This window comes from Podarcis gaigeae, assembly GCF_964106915.1.
Source record: "Podarcis gaigeae genome assembly, chromosome: 1".
In the NCBI taxonomy this organism is placed as follows: domain Eukaryota; kingdom Metazoa; phylum Chordata; class Lepidosauria; order Squamata; family Lacertidae; genus Podarcis; species Podarcis gaigeae.
In genome coordinates this window covers 85722998-85743092 of record NC_139678.1, presented here as the reverse complement: position 1 = coordinate 85743092, position 20095 = coordinate 85722998, and the positions used below count along the sequence as shown (strand labels likewise).

At 46.4% G+C, this 20095-nt stretch overlaps 1 protein-coding gene across 4 annotated transcripts in view; it reads right to left on the bottom strand.

Annotated features, from left to right (window-relative positions):
• Nucleotides 1–20095, bottom strand: part of WNT6 (Wnt family member 6) — a gene marked incomplete at its 5' end in the record, with an annotated part of 46985 nt that overhangs the window by 25040 nt on the left and 1850 nt on the right. The window contains one exon of one of the 4 annotated variants that reach the window (XM_083754662.1): nt 17788–18338. The exons of 2 other annotated variants lie outside the window; for them this stretch is intronic. In XM_083754662.1, the coding sequence (XP_083610788.1) occupies nt 17788–18338 (551 nt within the window). Of the gene's footprint in view, nt 1–17787; nt 18339–20095 lie in introns of those variants that run through there. One more of the 4 variants, XM_083754665.1, reaches the window with a different exon arrangement.

Sequence of the window (20095 nt, the reverse complement as noted above, 5' to 3'; positions counted from 1 at the left end):
TATATGGTTTTCCCACACAGAAAGGAATGCCCACATAGGAAATCATCCTATATGACTTGACCTCAGGCAAGCTCTGAGATGGTCAGGGTACATAAACATATGGTGTCCCAAGACCTCAGGCTGCAGAAAACTAGGAATGAACATGATATTATTAACATCCTTTGTTATTTATTTATTTTGCTTTCATGACTTTTCTCTATACTAACATTCAATAGTATCTACTGTTGGTTGGTCCTAAGCACTTTTGACACCTTAGAGAACTATTAAGATTGCTGTGCGCACATAGGCCCTGGGATCTTCAGATGAAGGGTATATAAATTTATTCAACAACAACAACAGGCTCCAGAGCCTATTTAACAGCTGCATTCAACAAGGAATTTCTCGCATCACTGCATTCCCAGTGGCACCAAAAAGAAAGGTGCATGCTGAATTTCTGCTGATTAAAGACAGAGATAATTCATATGAGGGGAAATGATGCCAACTCTACTGGCCAATGGTTTTGACTGATTTCCACTATAGTGCAACTCATTGGTCATAATAAAATAAAATGGCCAAACAGTTACAAAACATAAAATCTCTGAGCAATAAATAAATAAAAATGCAAGAAGTTCCAGGATCATGAAAGGCTTGTAAGAAAGATTTTTTACTAGTTGCCTAAAATTGTCAACAGATTGGACCTGATGAATCTCCCTTGGGAGGGATTTCTCTAACAGTGTGACTGCTGCCTATCACAAATAGTTTGCCTGTCTGCCCTCCCTTTCCTGTATATGGTTCAGCCTTGCTCCTTCTCCAGACTGGATCCTGCCAAGGTTTACTTTCCTGGTGCTAGTCCTGATCCTGTAAACACTATTCAAACCCAAGCTAGTCCTTGGCATCCAATGGTAAGGCTATTCAGGCTAGTCTTGAAGTAACAAAAAATGTCAGAACCATGAACTGAACTCAACAGATCTGATCTTATCTTTCAATCTCAATGAACTCTGTCTGACTTTGAATAATTGCATAGTTCTCAGTCATTAATATGTAACTTGGGGATGAATACTTTGCCATTAGTGGTAACATTTACAGTGCAACTGTTATTAGAGGTGCCTAAAATAGCCATTACAATGTCACAATTTGTTTAAGTCATTTGATACACTGCCCAGAGGGTTAGGTCTGCTGCAGCAAACACAATCAAGGTGCCAAAGCCTCTGTTTTTGTGTTTGCTTTGCTTTGTGAGTTTCAAGCACAGATGGGAGGCAACAGTATGTTTGCATTTGTGTGATGTGGTCCATTCCAACTTCATTCTGAGTCATTAAAATTAATAATGGGAGTATGCTGGGTTGGCCAGGTGCAAAGAAGGACAGGACTCGTGCACCTTTAATAGAAGCAACAGCTGTCCTGTCTTCCACAGGACTATTAAAGATGCAGGAGCCCTGAGCTCTCTAACATCTGACTACCCTAAAGCATGTAAAATCTTGGCTTGCAAATTACATAAAGAAAATGACATATTGGGCTTTGGTAGCCAGCACTACTGGATAGACACTTGCTGAATATGAAAAGACAATATTTTTGCATAAAGATTACTTTCTTGAAAAAATTATATCATAAAAAGATTCCTGAGAGCTCAATTTTAACACTTCGCCCACAATACTTGATAAACATAATGAATGAATGCTGATGATATCCAACATCTAAAATAAAAATGGAGTTGTTACAGTTTATACTCCACCTTTATGTCTTAATCTCACACACCCAAAATTTGTGAGATACAGGCAGAAGTTCAACAGCATAACCTTTTCCTGTCATGGAGAGGCAGTGAAAAGAAAAGCTGTTAAATGAGAAGCACCAAAGCTTGCCATAAAACAAGAAAAGAGCAGCCACCCACCTGACACTTGCACAGTATCATACCCATTGAGACACTTCCTGAACATTATTGACCAAGAAACTCCTTTGTCCCCAGTGGGGAATCCTTTCCTGTTCAGCATCATCATGCCCTGGCTGATGTCTGCCTTAATGAGTCACACCATTGCTCTGTCTAGACCAGTATTGTCTACACTGACTGGCAGCAGCTCTCCAGGGTTTCAGAAGGGAGGCTTTCCTAGAATCACCTGGAGTTGTCAAGGATTGCGCATGGGATCTCCCGCATGCAAAACAGGAGCCCTGCCACTTAACCACAGCCCTTCCCTTGTATTTAAGCCCTTGCCTGGTAGCCATAGGCAATGATGAATCACATGCAGCTGAGTGAATGGGCTGTTGCAGAAGCGACAGTTCTCCATCCTTCCTCTGCACCCAATGTAGAAGCTAAGACAGCTGCCAGAGGAGACAGGCTGGCAGACATTTTTGCAACCCTGGTAGCAAACTGTGCAGGTCACTCAATCGTCACTGCACTCTTCAAAGACACATTACCAGCTTAAGAAGCAGAGAGATAGGTCATTCTTTTGCTTGTTTTGGATGAAAGCTGGTTGTGTGGTGGGATGGAATGCATCAAAATGTGGTATTTTATAAGAAGCAACAGGATATACATGGATTGTGGCTAACATCATCTATACACTGCTTCCCAGACCATTAGTGGGAGTGCACTAGATGCAGAATGAATGGGTGTGTGTACATAGCCACACTGTGAAGGAGCCGTATATCCAGTATAAAAGATAAATATGTGAAGCATAAGAACCATTGTTCTGATGTGCCAATTGGTGACAGAAAACTTCTAATACTTGTATGGGAAGATCAATATACAAGATTACAGATGGTAGATACAGGCAAACCTGTTGTGGGGTTACCAGCATCACCCCAGAGGGGCCATTAATACTAGGAGTGTATCAGACTCAGATTATTCTCTTAGCAATCCTCTCTCTGCAAAACTAAGGATCTATTTGACATTGGTCCTACTGGTACAGGTGAGTCTCCAAGGTTGTCCCATTTCTTTCTGAAGTGGCAGTGTGTTTGACCCAGTACATGCACCTGCCAGGAGTGGTTATTTCTGCCTAAAATATTATAAATTAAGATCTTGGTCACAAATATATGTGAATGCTCCTTATGAAAAACAGTGTTTGCAACAAATGTATAAGCATTTTCACTATTTGTGTGTAACAGAAAGAAAAATGAGCATTTATTATGAGAAAGATGGCCGGTCAAATGCAGACAAACAGGAAGCATGTTACTCAAGATCCCCCAGAGAGTCGCTGACAGATCTGGGAACCAAACCCAGATCTTTCACCAGCATCCCGGGCCTTAGCCACAGGTTTTCCTCCTCCCACAGCTTTGCAGTGGAAAGATGGTAAATAAATACACACAGAGCCACAAAAGCAGTTGTGATTCTCTTAGAAGTGGGCAGTCTATGGCTCCACAGCAAAGCCCATAGGTGGAACAGGCAAAGTGACAAAGGGATTTGGGGCTAAAGGAATTATTATAACCACACAACTGGACTCCAGCACCCCCAGGGCAGAGAGTCTTGACTCCAGTGCTTTGGGTTAAAGAATTTCCTGGACGTCACTCATGTGCTTGACTCATCTCTGCCTTTACAACTGAGTAATTAACCAGCCCAAATGTTACACTGATAAAACCTCAATCCCACGGTCCAGCATCTAAAGTTGGGGGGCAGATCATAAACAGAGATGTATTAGTTTAATATGAGCTCTGAGTTTTCAGCATCTTGGTACAAATTCAAAGGCATTTGATGGCGTTCCTTACAGCTCCACCATCTTAAATTTAAGGGAGAACCTTGGGGCATTTCTGAGAGTCACCTTAAACTTTGTAAAGTAGCAATTGATACTTGTTCTAGAATTAATGTCTGAAATGGCTCCTCCATGACAAAATGTTTGACTGCAAGTTCTGCCAGGTCCCTTTCTTAACAAGATGTCCCACAGAAATATATTTGAGTAAGATGAGAATCTAAGGTCAAGGAGCAACATGAGGCATACTAAGAAGTAAGCCTCACAGAGTTCAGTGGTATTCCTGTAAGTGAAGACAGGATTGCCACATTAGCATCTCTGGGTTTCCCCCTAGGGTATGAAGCTAGGCTCTCTGTCTGTGGGAGACAAGGGTAGCCTTTAGAAGAGATGGTCATGCCTCCATGATTCCCACTCCCGAATCTGGTGCTGTCATCTGCTGTATCTTATTACATTACCATGATGCAACAGGCCAAACTACCCTCCGTCATACCCCATCCTGCCTTCTCCACCTGCGTAAGAGGTATCCATGTGGCTCCACATTTTTTGCAATAGATACATAGATATGCAAGCCAGTGATATGCTCACATGTTGTGATTCAAACAGCCCAGCTTTCCCTTTTATCTTGAACTCCCTGCTCCAAAGCCCATCACACAAGATAAGCTCTCACACAAACACACACCTCTGTATGTCCATGCGCTGTCCCAAGACATATTGCTACTTGTGGTGAAGCCCAAGATGGCACCATGCCACTTACTTCAACACTGACAATGGGATGGCATCTTCAACCACACCTGAGGGCAGGAGGCTGCCTCAGGAAATCACTTGTTGCACAGCCCACCCAGCTTTGTTTTCCAACAGAGAATAATGCACAGGGGGGAGTGCAGTCACTGTCCCCACCCCCCACCCCCCAGCATCAGAGGCTATGTCCATGCATGACCTTTAAGTCACATTCTTTCCCTCAAATAATCCCAGGCACTATAGTTTCTTAAGGGTTGCTGGGACTTGTAACTCTGGGGAGATTAAACTACACTGCCCAGAATTATTTGAAGCAAAGGATGTGGCAGAAATATGTATTAAAAGTACAGGGGCGCCGACTTATAAAAAATATTGGGGGAGCCCATACCGGGGTCCTGCCCCGGGAAGTTTTCTAAATTTTAGATGAAAATTAGTGAGTTTTAAAGTTTTAAAAGTATTTTAGAGTCTCATATGATCAACATTAGAACCCCGAAAACTCTACTCTCTATAACTCCACACACCAGGAAACTCGACAAGCCTGAAACACTTTTTGGCTTTGAAAAAAGAAACAAAACATAAACACGCACGGTATTTTCGTAAAAAGCTAATTTAATTTACAGTAACAATTATGCTTATAGACTATTACAGAGCAGTGAATATATAGCTCTGAAAAGACTGAAATGATATTTAAATAAATCCTAAACTATCATTAAAAGAATAAAACATAAAATATTGCTGTCGCACAGTAATAGCACTTTGATTAATAAGTGAAATAGCTAATTTAAGCTTACTTTGAATAAGGCTGAGGGTTCATTAAATAAAAATAATATCTCAAAGTTAATGCTTTAATACAGTTAATAAAGTTAATACAGTATGCCTAATACTGTATGTAAATACTGTAATACTGTATGTAAATAACGGGCTTTAATTGGGTCTTACACCCTAAAAATATTTAAGTATTTGAAAATAACTAATACAGTACTATAGTAATATAGAAATACAGTACTAAACTAGTACTAATATTTCGAAACTGAAAATTTAACATTCTGTATGTATTTAATTCTCTATTTTATAAAGATTTTTAATATCTGACAGTGAGTTTGGAGTAGCCCAATGCAAAAATCCTGAGGATCCATGTGGATCCGTGCTTTGTAACCACGTTTTTGCACCACTGTGACCCTAGGCAACAGTGGGTGCGTGATTTGTTTGGTGCAAGATGTAGCCATGGACATGCTATGTGATCTGATGGTGAATTTGGGGTGACCCAATGCAAAAATCCTGAGGATCCATGTGGATCCGTGCTTTGTAACCACGTTTTTGCACCACTGTGACCCTAGGCAACAGTGGGTGCATGATTTTTTTGGTGCAAGATGTAGCCATGAACATGCTATGTGATCTGATGGTGAATTTGGGGTGACCCATTGCAAAAATCCTGAGGATCCATGTGGATCCGTGCTTTGTAACCACGTTTTAAATGGGGAGGGAAGGAAAAACACAGAAGGGACAAGAAGCACAAGAGGGGTGTGCGGAGAAGCAGCTGGCTAAGAATGCAGGGGAGGAGTTTAACGGGGTGGGGGGGAGGAAAGGAAGGCAAAAGTCCCCCCCCAAGCCAGCCCTCTCTCTCTCTCTCCCACCTGCATCCCTAGAGCAAGGAGAGGAGGAGGTGGTGGGCTGGAGCCTGCACACAGTGTGACTAGGAAAGAATTAGAAGGAAGGACTCGATCCTTTCCTTAACCCTCTGCTTGCCAAGAGGGCAGGGGATTCCCTGCTCTTTGTTGAGTTTGAGCAAACGCAGCAACAGAAGCGGGTGGGCAGTAAGACCCTGAGGCAGAATGCAGGAAAGCAGCAGCTTCCGCCTTCCCTCCGCCCGATCTTATTTTTGCCTGATTTTTGCCTATTTTTGCCCCTGCACTCCGGCGAGTCAGCTCCAGGGACCACACATTCGCTCAATAACACGCACAGACATTTCCCCTTACTTTTTAGGAGAAAAAATCTGCATGTTATAGAGAGAAATTTATGGTAATAATCTTCTTAAATTATTGGGGGGGCGGAGCCCCCCCAAACGAATTTTTGAGGGGGCTCGGGCCCCCTCAGGCCCCATGGAGTCGGCGCCTATGTAAAAGTATAGTGTTTATACAGCTCAAGGCAGCTGCCTCACTCTGCCTAATGGTGTGGCCTGCACACTCTTTCTCTCATCTTCTGTCTCAGCAAGTTTAGGCCTTTGGAAACACGGTCCTGAAATGCCACAAAGTAAGCTAGCAACTCCGAGATTCTGTTAAGTATTTAGTGTAAAGCTGGGTTGACAAAAGACTTTATATTTTAGCTTGTTCTAGGAGGTCTGATTTTATCTTCCTTTTATGCAAAGGCTTGTAAAATTTTTGTCTTCCTGAAGTTAACAGAGAAGCAATCCTTGTACAAGGACAGGATGACAGTGGGAATAGTTTACAAGTCCTGAAATAAATACTGAGAGGTTTTTCTTTTTAAGAAGAATCCAGAATTGTTTTGGAAAGAAGCCTCAGGGGTGGTTTTGCTCATTTGCACCTTCATGATTGTTAAGAACATTAGAAAGTACTTTCTTAACTGCTTCATCCAACAACAAGGAGCTCATGTAGAGAGGCAATGGGTGAGGGGATAATCAGGACCACATGTGCCCACAGCAATGGAAAATTAATGGGTGTACAGGAAGCCCACTGTCCACCCTAAACAGTAGGGATGATCCCTCAGTTTCTTAAGCTAATAGAATCACAGACCAGGTAGGATCCAGAACTGGCTCAAGACGTATCACTGCCTAAAGCAAAGGACAAGATTGTACCACCACCACCACCACCCCACTCCAGAAACAAAAATTGGCAAGAGTTTTATTTCAACACTTGGAGATGGGACAGCATCCTCCCGGGGCAGCAGGCTGCTCTAGAGGACACAGGACAGGCTTCTAGACCTACACTGCTCCAACATCTTGCCACTGCTCCCCACTGCCCAGTGGCGTAGCGTGGGGGGTGCAGGGGGGCCCGGCCGCACCGGGCGCAACATCTGGGGGTTAGGGAAATCCACGGGTTAGGGGGCGCAAATTACTTGCCTTGCCCCGGGTGCTGATAACCCATGCTACGCCACTGCCACTGCCTGACATTACTGCCTGACGCAGCCACCTTGCTTTGCCTATTGGCAGGACCAGCTCTGGTGGGATGAGAAAAGTGCTCGTGTTTTTCCTGACAGTTGACTATAGTTCCTTCTAGGGGGTCACGGGGCCTTATTTTGCTGACATTGCAGACTGTTGCACTATGCCAGGGATGGCCAGCTTCTCTATTCTCAAGGGCCATGCTACACTCCAGACAGTGTTCTGGAGGCCAGAAGTATATTTTGACACACATAGCCTGACCCCTTCCTGGGTGATAGGTTGGGCTTTACAATTGACTCAGCACACCTAGCAATAAGGGCCTCACAGCTATGGAGCATGCACACACATCCAGGCATGGCTGAGGCATTGCATATGAAGCCCTCAAAGAGGTGTAACATTAAAACGCAGCTTCAAATAGCTGTCTCTCACACAAAAATTGAACACAATTTTCTTTTCTTTCCGTGGAAACAGTGGGCAAAATGTGTGCCATGCCTTTATGTGCCACAGACCAGATAAATTTGCTTCTTGTGTTGCATCTGCCTGTGAGTCAGCAATTGGCTAAATAAACCAATAAACTCATGTCATCTAGATTACAAAATGCCAGAAGCACAGACCAAGAGGGGGCTATAAGAGAAGGAATACATTCATTAAACCAAAATCTATGTGGCTCAAACGATTTGACATGATTCTATTGGGAGGGGGGGATGACTGTTGGGAGGATTCAGATTGGAGGGTGTTCAGGATCCATTGGCAAGGGAGAAGAGGAAAGTGAGGCTTTGTCTAGACTGAAAAATTCTATGCTTTTAAAATACTTGTTTCACTAGATCAGAGATCTGGTGTAGTGCAGTGGCTAAGACAATGAGTTGTGAATCCTTGGTTTGAAATTTGCATTTCCTGTGTCTTCTTGACAGCCTTAGGTAGATCTCTCTCTCTCTCAATCTACCCATCTACAACCTGGAGATAATAATACTGACTGCTATATTGATGTGGTAAGGATACACTACCACCAAAATCCATAGAGCAAGGCTGTGCAAGCTGTGGCCCTCCAGATGGTTGGACTGCAACTCCCATCAGCCCCAGCCAGCATGGCCAATAGTCAGGGATGATGGAAGTTGTAGTCCAGCAACATCTGGAGGGCCGCAGGTTTCCTCGCCCCTACCACTGAACATTATAATATAGATGCGTTCTCAGCATACGCATCAGTGAGTATAATACTTCCCGTATGTGGGGGAGTAGACAGGCCTTTCGTTTGATTCAACAGGGTTGTTCTTAATGGTGATTGAGCAGTCTGGATCATTCTCAGCCAGCAATTGTGAATTTCCTGACAGTTCCCTTCCTTCTGCCTTGCATTTTGTGGGTGTAGGTAGGTGTGAGAGAGAGACAATTCTCTCTCCCAAGATGGCTGTCCCAAGATAGCTTTTCAAGTTGGTTGTGCTACAGACTAAGTACTCTGCTACAGAATCAATGGCTGACTTGAACAAGTCATCTCTGTGTCAGTATTCTCAACTGTAAAATGGGTTGCTGCTGTCTAAAGGGTCTTTGAAATGCTTAACCTTTTGCTGGATATAAACATTATATATGGGACTTAATTGTAATTGCAATCAGTGGCTGCGTTTACTTGCAAGGAGAACAGGTTCTGGAGTTTACCTACTTAGGATTGGGAAGGACTATGCCTTAGTGGTAGAGCACATGTTTTGCATGTAGAATATCCTGGGTTCGATTCTAAGGATCTCCAGTTTGTAGGAGCTACCACCTTTACCCCAGGTAGGCAATACTAGGCCTTGTGTAAGGAAGCTTCCACTGCTCCTACTCCTACAGCTAGACTAAATGCATCTCCCCTCCTTCAGCATTAACCTATTGCTCATTGCTAGGTACTCGAAACTACCATTTTTAAACAAAATCCCTTTAGACAAGCAGTTAAGTGAGAGTCCTTGTGTTCCCAAAGAGGACCCAGCATTGTCCAATGAGGCTCCAAGGGGAGGGACATAACAGAAGAAGGCGTGGCTTAACAAATCCTACACAGCTGGCCTGCTTCAGAACCTAGAATGATACTCTTTGCCACCCATTGTCTCTTTTGCTGCCCCCTGCTGGCTACTGATAAATTCTGTATAGATGCTTCCTTTCTCTATTCAAATCATGTCCCTGTAAATAAGAAGGACTTCAGAGACTGTGGGCCCCTTTCGGGATCCAGAGCACAGCCTCCTGGGACAATCCTGCGGCTATTAAATCTCAGTCTGCATTCCCACAAGCCCCAGTACTGACTGTCCAAGGCGTTAATCTCTGCAGCTATACGATCCATTATTACTCAGATCAAGGGGTCGGTTTCCTTTGCCAAGTTGTCTGTGGTGGGAATAAGTACATCTTGTCAGATCTGAGATGACGCAATTAGGGTTTTCTTGTCCCCCAAGGAGCATGATAATGTCAAAACCACTGGATGAGATCAATCATATATTGTGCCCAGAGTCCACAGTAACCGTGGCCAAGCTTTTTACGAGTGATTAGATTACTCCAGGAAAAGCCAGATCCTGAGGAACTGAGCACCTTTCCATTTCTTTACACCAGCAGAGATTCTGGCGGAGAGTGTGAAGGCTCATACGCTTTTCTCCACTAGAATCTGATAGAGCTAAATTAAATATATCCCTAATACATTTGTTTTGTGTCTCACACCCCAAAGGACAGCACACCAGAGAGCCAGCTGAACTAGATGGACTAATGGTCTAGTTCAGTATGTTAAGAATCCAGAGTCTTCTGGATCAGACCAATGGCTCATCTCACAGTGGCCAACCAGATGCAGGTGGGGAGCCCACAAGGAAGCCCTGAGCACATCAACACTCTCCCTTCTTGCAGTTTCCAGCAACTGGTATTTGGAAGTGTTGCTGCCTCTGACAGTGGAGTGTTCAGCTTAGTGTATTAAGGTTATCAGGTAAGATTCTGATTTGAATGCTAGGACTGTTCAAAGTTAGGTTGCCTGGCACAAGATGCAGCCCATCTTGACACTTGCACCACTACTGTGGAAGTCCCTCTTTGGAGAAGCTTAGCAGAGCCGCTCACCTGTGATCTTCAGGAAACAAGTGAAGACCATTTTATTTCAGCGAGCATATTTTAATTTTTAAAATGTATCCAGATCTCTTACAAAAAGAAAGATGTTATGGCTGCTTTGACTTCATAGTATGATAACAGCTACTACCAGTTTGGCTTGTTTTTTTGAAGGCGTACAACTATTATTATTATTATTATTATTATTATTATTATTATTATTAGATTGCTGTATATTTCCCTCATTTCATCATTAGCTCCCCCCCAAGTGCTTTTTCATGTCAAACTGGTGGGATGCAAATTTAATCTATAAACAAACAGCATTATTTTACATGATTACATACACCACAGGGCCACTTTTACCAGAAGCTACATTGACAGGCCCAGCCCTATGGGGGAAGTAGTCATATCCACATTAGGAGGGTTTACAGACAAAAAATGGTGGGTGTCAGTGCAAAGCCCAAAATGGCTACCACTGAATTAATTTTTTGGGGATTTTTTTTTAATTAGGAGAGAGTTTGTTATTTGGATTTTCTGCTGCAGATACAGAAACGTATTGGGTTATTTCTGACTAAGTGCCTATGGTCTTGCCAGGGACTGCAGTTTTTGTTTTACGCAGTTCTGGATCTGAGTCCCCTCTGGAAAACAGAAATAAATCAGAGGCAGAAACAATCTCAGGGGTTGTGGTCCCAGGAGTACCTTACAGTGTGAACTAGGGCTAGGATATCTGTGTCCCCGCCAGATGTTGCTGAACCACAACTCCCATCATCCCTGACTATTGGCCACGCTACCTGCAGCTGATGGGAGCTGGAGTTCCAAGAACATTTGGAGGGCCACAGCTTCTCCATCCCTTGTTTAAACAGTTCCTCAAGAGGGCAAGTTTCCATAGGTCCCAATGAGTGACTGCTGCCCACACATACTTCTCATTAAGCGTGGGGACCCACTCTACAGCTCTCTGCTACACAGCCACGGATGCTCTATCTGTTGCAGGCATCACAGTATGCTGTACTTCACCAAAGTAGGCTGTTAATAATAATAATTAGGGCTTTTTGCCATTCTAAGAGAACAAGGGAGGTGTTCATGGTGAGTTTCAGCACCTATTTTTCTAGAAAAATAGCACTAATAATAATAATAATAAACCTGTGTTGCAATGTAACTTTAATTATTCACTAAGAAAAGCTCAGTTCTGAGGACTGGATAAAATATGCAAATTAAACAACATAGGAAGCTGCCTTATACTGAGTTAGTCAACAGGTCTGTCTAACTCAGTATTGTCTATGCTCACTGGCAGCAGGGTTTCAGACAGGGATCTCTTCCAGTCCTGCTTGGAGATGCCACTTACTGAACCTGCAACACTCTGCAAGCAAAGCAGATGCTCTGCCACTGAGCTATGGCCTGTCCCCTACTTAGGCATTTGATTCTTTGGAGCAATTTCTTCCACTAATCATAGCAAGGGCAAATATTTAGTAAGAGTGTAAGGGACATTCAGCCCTTCAGATGTTGCTGAACTACAACTCCCATCAGCCCTAACCATCACTGCCAACAGCCAGGGATGATGGGAATGTTTGTTTAGCAACATCTAACTGACCAAAGGTTCAACACACCTGTTCTAGATGGGCGAACACTGGACCTCATCTCTGGACCAATTCCTTTGAGCGTTCACCCCATGTTACCTACACGTTACCCATGTTAAAAACCTTTCATCACATTCTTCTTAACTAGAAAGCTGGTGTTTCTTTCACACATCTTGGGGGGTCTTGGGGTGCTGAGCTGAATTCAGCATGCAGCTGCCTTTGTTTGCATTGTGCAGCAGCAGAACACAGACACAGCGCTGTCAGTACACTCCCAGCACTAACTGCTGCTCGCCTCTTCCTTGCAACAGGAGCACACCAACACCGATAAGCCAAAGCTAAAGTGCTAAGACCTATCTGTTCTCTTGGATCGATTTAGCCTTCCTGATCAAGAACTGAAGTCGACAAGCATAGCCTGGACAGACTCTTTGTGCAATGTGTTTTTGCATCCAGGCTTGTTTTCTTCACTGTTTTGCAGCTGGGTTATTTTTTAAAATTAATTTTAAACAAAAGCCAAGAAGAAGCCAACCCATGCTGAACCTCTGCCCTCCTCTGCATTATCCCCTTAAGCTTCCAGCTCAATCTCTGCCAATACACACAAGACGGTCACAGTTTCTCCTTCCAGATGAGTCTCCAGCTCTCTTTTGCCATCCAAGATCCCAACTGCTTTAATCCTGAGCATCCTGGTCAAGTTCCAGCTCTGGGTCTTTTGCATCCTTGCTTGTAGCTGTCCATTCCACTCTCCCCTGTCCTCAGCTGCCAAAATGTTCCTGCAACCAACAACAACAACTACAACCCCAGGCCTAGCTCCATCACTGTCAGAGTTCTGGGGGGAAATGAGCAAAAGAAAGCACTTAGGAGTGTAAATGTATGTGTTAAAATAGCAAACATTTTGGTATGAGAGAGGAAAGGGGGAACACGGCAAGGATGGAACAAAAATGTCTAGAAATGGTCTGCAGCAGAACACCATGCTTGTCACTCAGTGGGAAAAAAGAGTAGCTCCAGGGAGTTAGCAATTGTGCCTAGTTTTGACATGCACTGAGTATTCGTGCAATACTCCCAGCTCCTTCCCTGCTGCAACTCCTCCTGATGCTACTGGTGCCAAGAGAAAAATCCCAGTGTGATCCTCCTGGTGTGTATTAAATTTAATATCAATTCACAAATCTCCACAGCAGGGGTTCTCAAACCTTTGGTGTTGTGATCCTGCCTAAGTCAAGAAAACAATGGTCCAGGCCTCCCCCGAGTACAACAAAGGCCTTCTCACGAGATGGCCACTGTGCAGAGACAGCTCAAAGAGGCAGGGCAAGCTCTTTGGTGTGTACTAGCAGCAGGCACCAGGCAAGAAGACTGGGCCCTCTACCATGTTGCTTGCTTGCTTCCCATGCTGTCCTAGGATGCTGCTGGCGGTGTCTGGTGGCATGTCTTGGGAATTGGCTGAGCTATGAGGCAAAGCAGTAGTAGCTGGTTTGGGGTGTCCTTAAGAGGAGCTCATGTGGGAGACAAAGAAATATGGCAGACTAGCTCCAGTTGTTGTTATTTTAGAGTGTCTTGGCAAGAGGCCCTTTGTGCCCATCCCTCAGTACAAAAGTCCCTTGCTCCCTTCCCACTCTTGTCCTCCCTCAGGGCTCCTTCTGGAGAGCACCTGTCCTAATGCTGCCTTGACATGACAGTGGCAAGCACTCTTCAAGTGGCTTTAAATGATACTTGCTACTGTCACAGCAGCGTGGCAGTGATGCCTTCACTCTCTGGGGCAAGATCTCCCACAATGCCTCACTCTGAAGAAAGGCCCATTCCTTGGAAAGCAGCATTGAGCTTGCCAGGGTTGCTGCTGGAGGAGGAGGTCGTGATGGAAGGAGATGGCAGCATGGTCTGTCCACCCATCTCAGGCAGTATAATGTATTGTACCAGTCCTGTGAAAGTCAGTCCTTTCTTAGTGTATTGGCTCAGTAGGTGTCCAACAATGCCAGCTCCTGACACTAGCCTTGATAAGGAGGCACTATCCATTAGGACTCCTGTGTAGGCCCGACTGAAATGACTAAGAGCTGCACAAGATGCACTCTGGTGCAGCTCCTATTCATTTCAATGGGCTTGAACAGGATAAGGTCTCCTGTGGATTGTTCCCCATGTTATTTAAAGGGGAAGGATGGTGCCATTTGTCTTTTCTAATGCAGGTGCCAAAACATATTGAGCCAGCCCTAGGAGGTGTTGAGTGGACACACTCCAGCCCACTGTCTGGAGCAGCTACTGTGTGGATGTGAATGGCTTCCTTGCAAGATCAACATTGCAGGAAGAAGCAGCCCTTAGACGCTAGAACAATAGTCTTCCACCTTTGGTCTCTAGGAGTTGTTGGACTAAAAAACCCATCATCCCCAACAACCATAGCTAATGGTCAGTGGTGACTGGGGTTGTGGGGCTCCGCTGCTCTAAAGGATAATCTTTAATCTTTTCAGACCTAGGACCCACCCTTAACTCAAACATGCATTTGGGGACTCATTTACTTATTTTTTTTTGTAGAACTGTGGCTGTTGTGACCCACCGTAGATCAGGCCATGATCTGATTTTGGGTTCCGAAAAACCAGTTGAAGACCAGTAGAGAATGCAAAGGCAAGCACCCCAAATAAAGGAGTTTGCTCCTAAACTTAGCCTGGGATCAAGAAAGGCAGAAGCAAACAGAAGCACCCACTATGGGGGAACAAGGGATTCAAAGGGCAAGCAAATAAACCCTACCCTTGCTCAGTAGCCCCAGTGCTAAGGGAAAGGTGCATCTCCCACCTAAAGGGGACACCAAACTGTTGATTCTCTATGCAGAAAAGCCATCTATTGCTGTAATTTTAAAACCAAGCTCTTTTCTCTTGCTGCAGCAAACTCAAGCAAGGTGCACCTCTGGAAGAGAAAAACTGGGGCATGAACTGGCAGAACTGGGGATCAAATCAGTGAATGAGGACTTTGGCCCTAGGTCCTATGGGTGAAGGATCACTTGGTATTTCTGCTTTCATGCTGGCTGCCAAGGTCTGAAGACCAGGAACAATTCTCTGATTGAGAGGGTTAGGTTGTCCCTCTGCTTTGACTTCTCTTTGACTATGACTGCACAAAAGTCTGATTTTATGTATATGAACGTACGTGCAAGGACCTTTTTGATCATTTTAGGTTCACCATACTTGCCTAGATATTTTTCAGTAGAATGCAATTAGTATTAGTCTGTGCACAGCTGCTGAAGCTCCTGTTTATTTGGTGAGAACTCACACACATACATAGCAAAAAAGGTACCACCATTGGTCATCTGTCGATGGCTGCAACATCAAGTAATTTGCACATGTGAATAGGTCGTCCAAAATTAACTGCTGATGAGCAGAACTGTCATATGGCTTGGCATCACCTCAAACCCAGTGCTTTTCAATGAAGTCATTTCACATTTTCAGTGACCAGCCTCTAAGTTTTGGATACATGCATACATTAACAGGAACATAGGATGCTACCTCATACCAGATCATACTGTTGGTCCATTTAGCTCAGTGTTGTCTACATGGACTGACAGTAGCTCTCAAGATTTCAGATGGGAGATGCCCTCCCCTACTTGGAGATGTTTGAGATTGAACCTGGGGCAGTCTACAGGCAAAGCAGAAGCTCCAGCACAGAGCTACCACCCTTACCCCATATAGGAGAACCAACCCTATGTGTGGCAAGCACACCTGCAAGTCAAGTCTATTTCTTCAGGACCAGCAAAGACACATGCCTGGAGAGATCAGGAGATGGTAGTTGTAGCCCCTGTACACAAGAAGAACTATGCTAGATCAGGCCAATGGCATGTCCAGTCCAGCATCCTAGTCTCACAGTGGCCAACCAGATGCCTGTGGAAAACCTGCAAGCAGGACCCGAGTGCAAAAGCACCCTTCCCTCCTGTGATTAAAGAGGCCCAGTTCCCCTATCATTCACACCAGTAAAAGCTCAGTAAAAGGTGACAACTGGCTTGGGCTTTCAGCTAGATAAATGGCCCTGGGTTCCTCTGGAGGAGATGCTTATGATGGAGCAATTGTTGGTTGGTGATGCATGGGACTGAACCTGGGAGTTTCTGCATACCAAGCAGATCCCACCCTTTTACTCTAAAAGCCTTCAAAACTTGTTAAGGGTCCATATCTCATGGGTCAAACCTCCTCCAACTTCTGAAGGCTCCAGGAAGGAGCTGGCTGAGACAACCAGGCAATGAAGGAAGGAAACAAGTTCCCTCAGGAAAAGAGGTGTGAGAGGGAGGCAGGGAAAGGGTTATCCTTTCAGGGCTTGATTTTGGAGGTCAGGCAAGTGTGACAACGTCGAGATGAATCACCTTAGCTAATGAATTATGTCCCGGATTGCATGGAAGGAAGCGAGCCTGGAAAGCACTTAAAAAGGGATCAGGACAGGTTGGGTGAAATTCTTAATAGATTTAAATAGGTCATGTTTCGACAGATACCTGGGCTTTTCCGAGGCTGGGTCCCAGCTCCGGGCTCGTTCGTGTAATGAACCCCCCTTCGCCTCCCCCTTCCCTCTGTCTCCCTGGCTTACCTCCCCCGCACACTTTGATGAAGGCCCCACACAACAAGGGGGGCAGAACCGGGGGTGGGCGTTCTCCGAGTCACCTTGCGTTTTCCTTGCTCCCTGTCTTTTTAATTAAAGTTGACTTACTGAAGGGGGAGGGCTAGGCAAGGTGCCCCCCGCCCGCCTCTCCAGAAGGATCCGGAGGCTTTTCGACAAGGGGTCGGTCTCCTCGCCTTCGACATCCAGCCAGCCACCCACCCCGCCGCGCTCCTTCCCTGCTTGCCTTCTCGAGGAATGTAGCCCGAGGACAACTCAGCGCTCGCCGGGCGTCTGCTGCCCCATCCCAACAGGAGCGACTCGCGTTTACCTGAAGATCCCTGGGGACTTGGATGGGGCGGGGAGAGCAGAGGAGGGTCGGGCTGCAGAAAGAAGGGGCGCCCTCAGGTTGGAGGGCTTTTCGGTGGGACTCGAAGGGAGAGAGATTCGGAAAAGTGAAGAGGTGGGTGGGAACGAGACAGCTCTGTGGAGATCCCTCAGTGTTCTAAGATCTGAAGCTAAGGCAGAAAAATCTTTTAGGAGGGGGGCGCTCTCTGAGGTTCTATGGGTTCTTTGGGGTCTCTGGGAATACGTGCATATAATTGCAATTCAGTTGGGTTCTTGAGGGGGTCTCTCTGTCCTCCTCACACTATAAGGTTTCTGAAGCCCAGAGTACTACTGATTCCATGGGACCCTGTGGAACTGGAGGAGTGGTGGTGGATTCTGCTCTTTAAGACCCTGTGCATCTATGGAGCTGGGATAATGCCTGCCCCGTCGCGGATTCTCACATCCAACATGACCTCTCTACAAGCAGCCCCAGTTTGAAAGCCAGCTCTGGCCAAAGATCGCGTTCCCCACGGGATTGGTAAACACCTCTCCTTTTCGGACATCCCAGCTCCCCAGAACTGCTCCCGCAGCCCTCCGAGCCTCTCCAGTCTAGAAAACGGTTCGTGGGGCTGACTGCTGCCCCGACGGCACTCCTCTGGGGCTCTCTCCCTGCGCGAGTGCAGCGCGCAGAGCAAACAGCCCTCCCTTGGCCCACGTTCCATCTTCTCCTCGTTCTTCTCCTTCCCCTTTGGAGAGCCCCTTCCTTCCCGGGACTCGCCCTCGGGGCTGCGGCTCAGCTACTCACCACCACAGCCCGATGATGTTGGCCGGGCAAAGCAGGATGAAGAAAAGCCCCAGCTGGGTCCGGGACGGGGGCAGCATCCTGGGTGGGGGCAGGCAGCAACGCGGAGCTGGAAGGCGGCCGGCAGTTCCAGCGCCGGTCCCTTCTCCAGCGCGGCGCACCGTGCGCCCTCGGAGGCGCAGCGAGACCCGGAGCGAGAGCGCACAGGGCGAGCGGGCTCCGGCGAGCGGCTGCTCCTCAGCCCCGTCCCGGGCGGAGGAGGAGAGCCAGGCTGGGAGGGAGGGACAGACGGACGAGGCTGCTTCCCCCTGACAGGCAAAGCGGAGCGCGGGGAGGGGACGGCGAAAGACAGAGAGAGGGAGAGGGCGGAGGGGGAGGGGGCTGAGTGAGTGCCAAGCGGCGCATTCCGAGCGCACCGATTGCCATCTCCCTCCGGCAGCCCGGACAGAGGGACCGGGCCGGGGAGGCAGGGGGAGGCGGAAGGGAAGCGCTCCAAAGGAGCCGACCCTGAGAAAAGGCAGGGTTCGCTTACCCACCAGTCCTGCTAAGGCCATTTACTTAGCCTGGCACAAACTGCTCGCCGCCGTGCCCTCACCGAGATCCCAGATTCTGGTCAGGGTTTTAAAGCTGCCTCCTGGGGTTCTGCTAGCAAAGCGGCTGATTGTACCCCGTCGGGGCTCCTTTTGGGGTTGCTTTCGTCTGAATGCTAAAAATAAAACCCTAGGCCATTGTAGTGCCCGTGGGGGGGGGGAGCGATCAAGCGCCCAGCTGCTCTCTCTAGTTAGACCCCCAAAGGCTTCCTTTCCTCTCATTTTGGAAGCAAGGGCTCGGTTTCTATTCTTCTTTGTCATATGCATTCTATAAACAACAACAACAACAACAACAACAACAACAACAACAACAACAACAACAACAACAACACTGTTTTACTTTATATTCCACTCATTCAGCTTAAGCTCTGGATTCAACCCAGGCATTTCACTCAAGTACTAGCATTAGCCTCTGAGCATGTGCAGAATGCCCATCACATAACCATCAACACACCCACCCACCCTTCAATAAATACATACACATGAGAGAGCCAAAGAACTGTTCAGGGGCTAAAACGAGCTTTGGAGATAGTCTTGACATCTCCACCCCTGAAAGCAGTATTTTCTTCTATGTAATATCAGGATTGTTTAACAACAGAGTTTGCTCCGCACAGAACCTAAAAGAAGTGGCACAATCCCTACTGACAGGTTTTGCAACCCACAAAAGCCTGCAATCAGTTTGACATATTCAGCATACTGGGATCCAGGTTTGACACAACCTTGCCCTGTCAGGCCTATCTTTTTTCCCCAGGCTGCCAAAGCTGCACTTCACCATCTCTGTATAGCATTTGTCATGGTCAGCCAGGCTGGCCTCTGTATCTTTAAACGCATGGAGATGTTGCTCTCAGCCTGGCAGTCTAACATTTCTAACAGGCTAGACCATATCTAGGCCTGATACCAGAAAGAAATGCCCAGACTGTGCAGGTGTCACAGAGCGAATTGGCAGTAAATCACACCATTCAAAGTTGGAGTTAACTCTTTATTAGCAAAAACACGATCTTTACAGACTTGGCTGAGTGTCAGGCCTAATGAGCAGAGCAGCTCATACCCGGTAGGTCTTGCCCCATGAATCAGTTGCTGAGACTGAAGCCCTCCTCTCTAGGGCTTTTCCCCAAGCAATTGGAGACTGCACCTGCATGGAGCTGGTCACTGCTCCAACTGTTTCAGCCTTCTTCTGGTTTTGGGAGACGGGGTGTGTGTGTGTGTGAGAGGGGAGTTTGTCGCAGCAGGAGGGAGCGATACCCATGACTCTTCACCAGCCTGACTCATCTCTGCCCCTTGGTCTCCCTCCTCCCACTTCAGCTTCTGCCTCTGATTCTGGACTTCCCTCTGCCACAGGCTCTCCCAGTTCACTAAGCCCTGTTACCCCTTCAGCTGCCGACACCTCTTCTTCCCAGTCTTCTCACTCTAACCACTCATCGTCATGCCACCACCAATCCCCAGGCTCTGAGCCTTTTCTCTTAGGTGGTTCCCCAGCTGGTTCCTTCCACCATTCCTCTACATCCACCCAGTCCATGACCACAGGTGTGCATGGACATCAGAAGTTGCCCACGTGCGTCAATGTGCCTGTCATGGCCTCTTATTGCACCTGTGAAAGGTCTCAGTAAATATCCATGCATGAGAGACTTTTGCTCTCTCTGCTCAGTCCCTGTTTAAACTGGCTTGGCCTCTGCTACAAACACCACATGGCAGCCAATTTGTGTTATGCCACAACCCCGAGG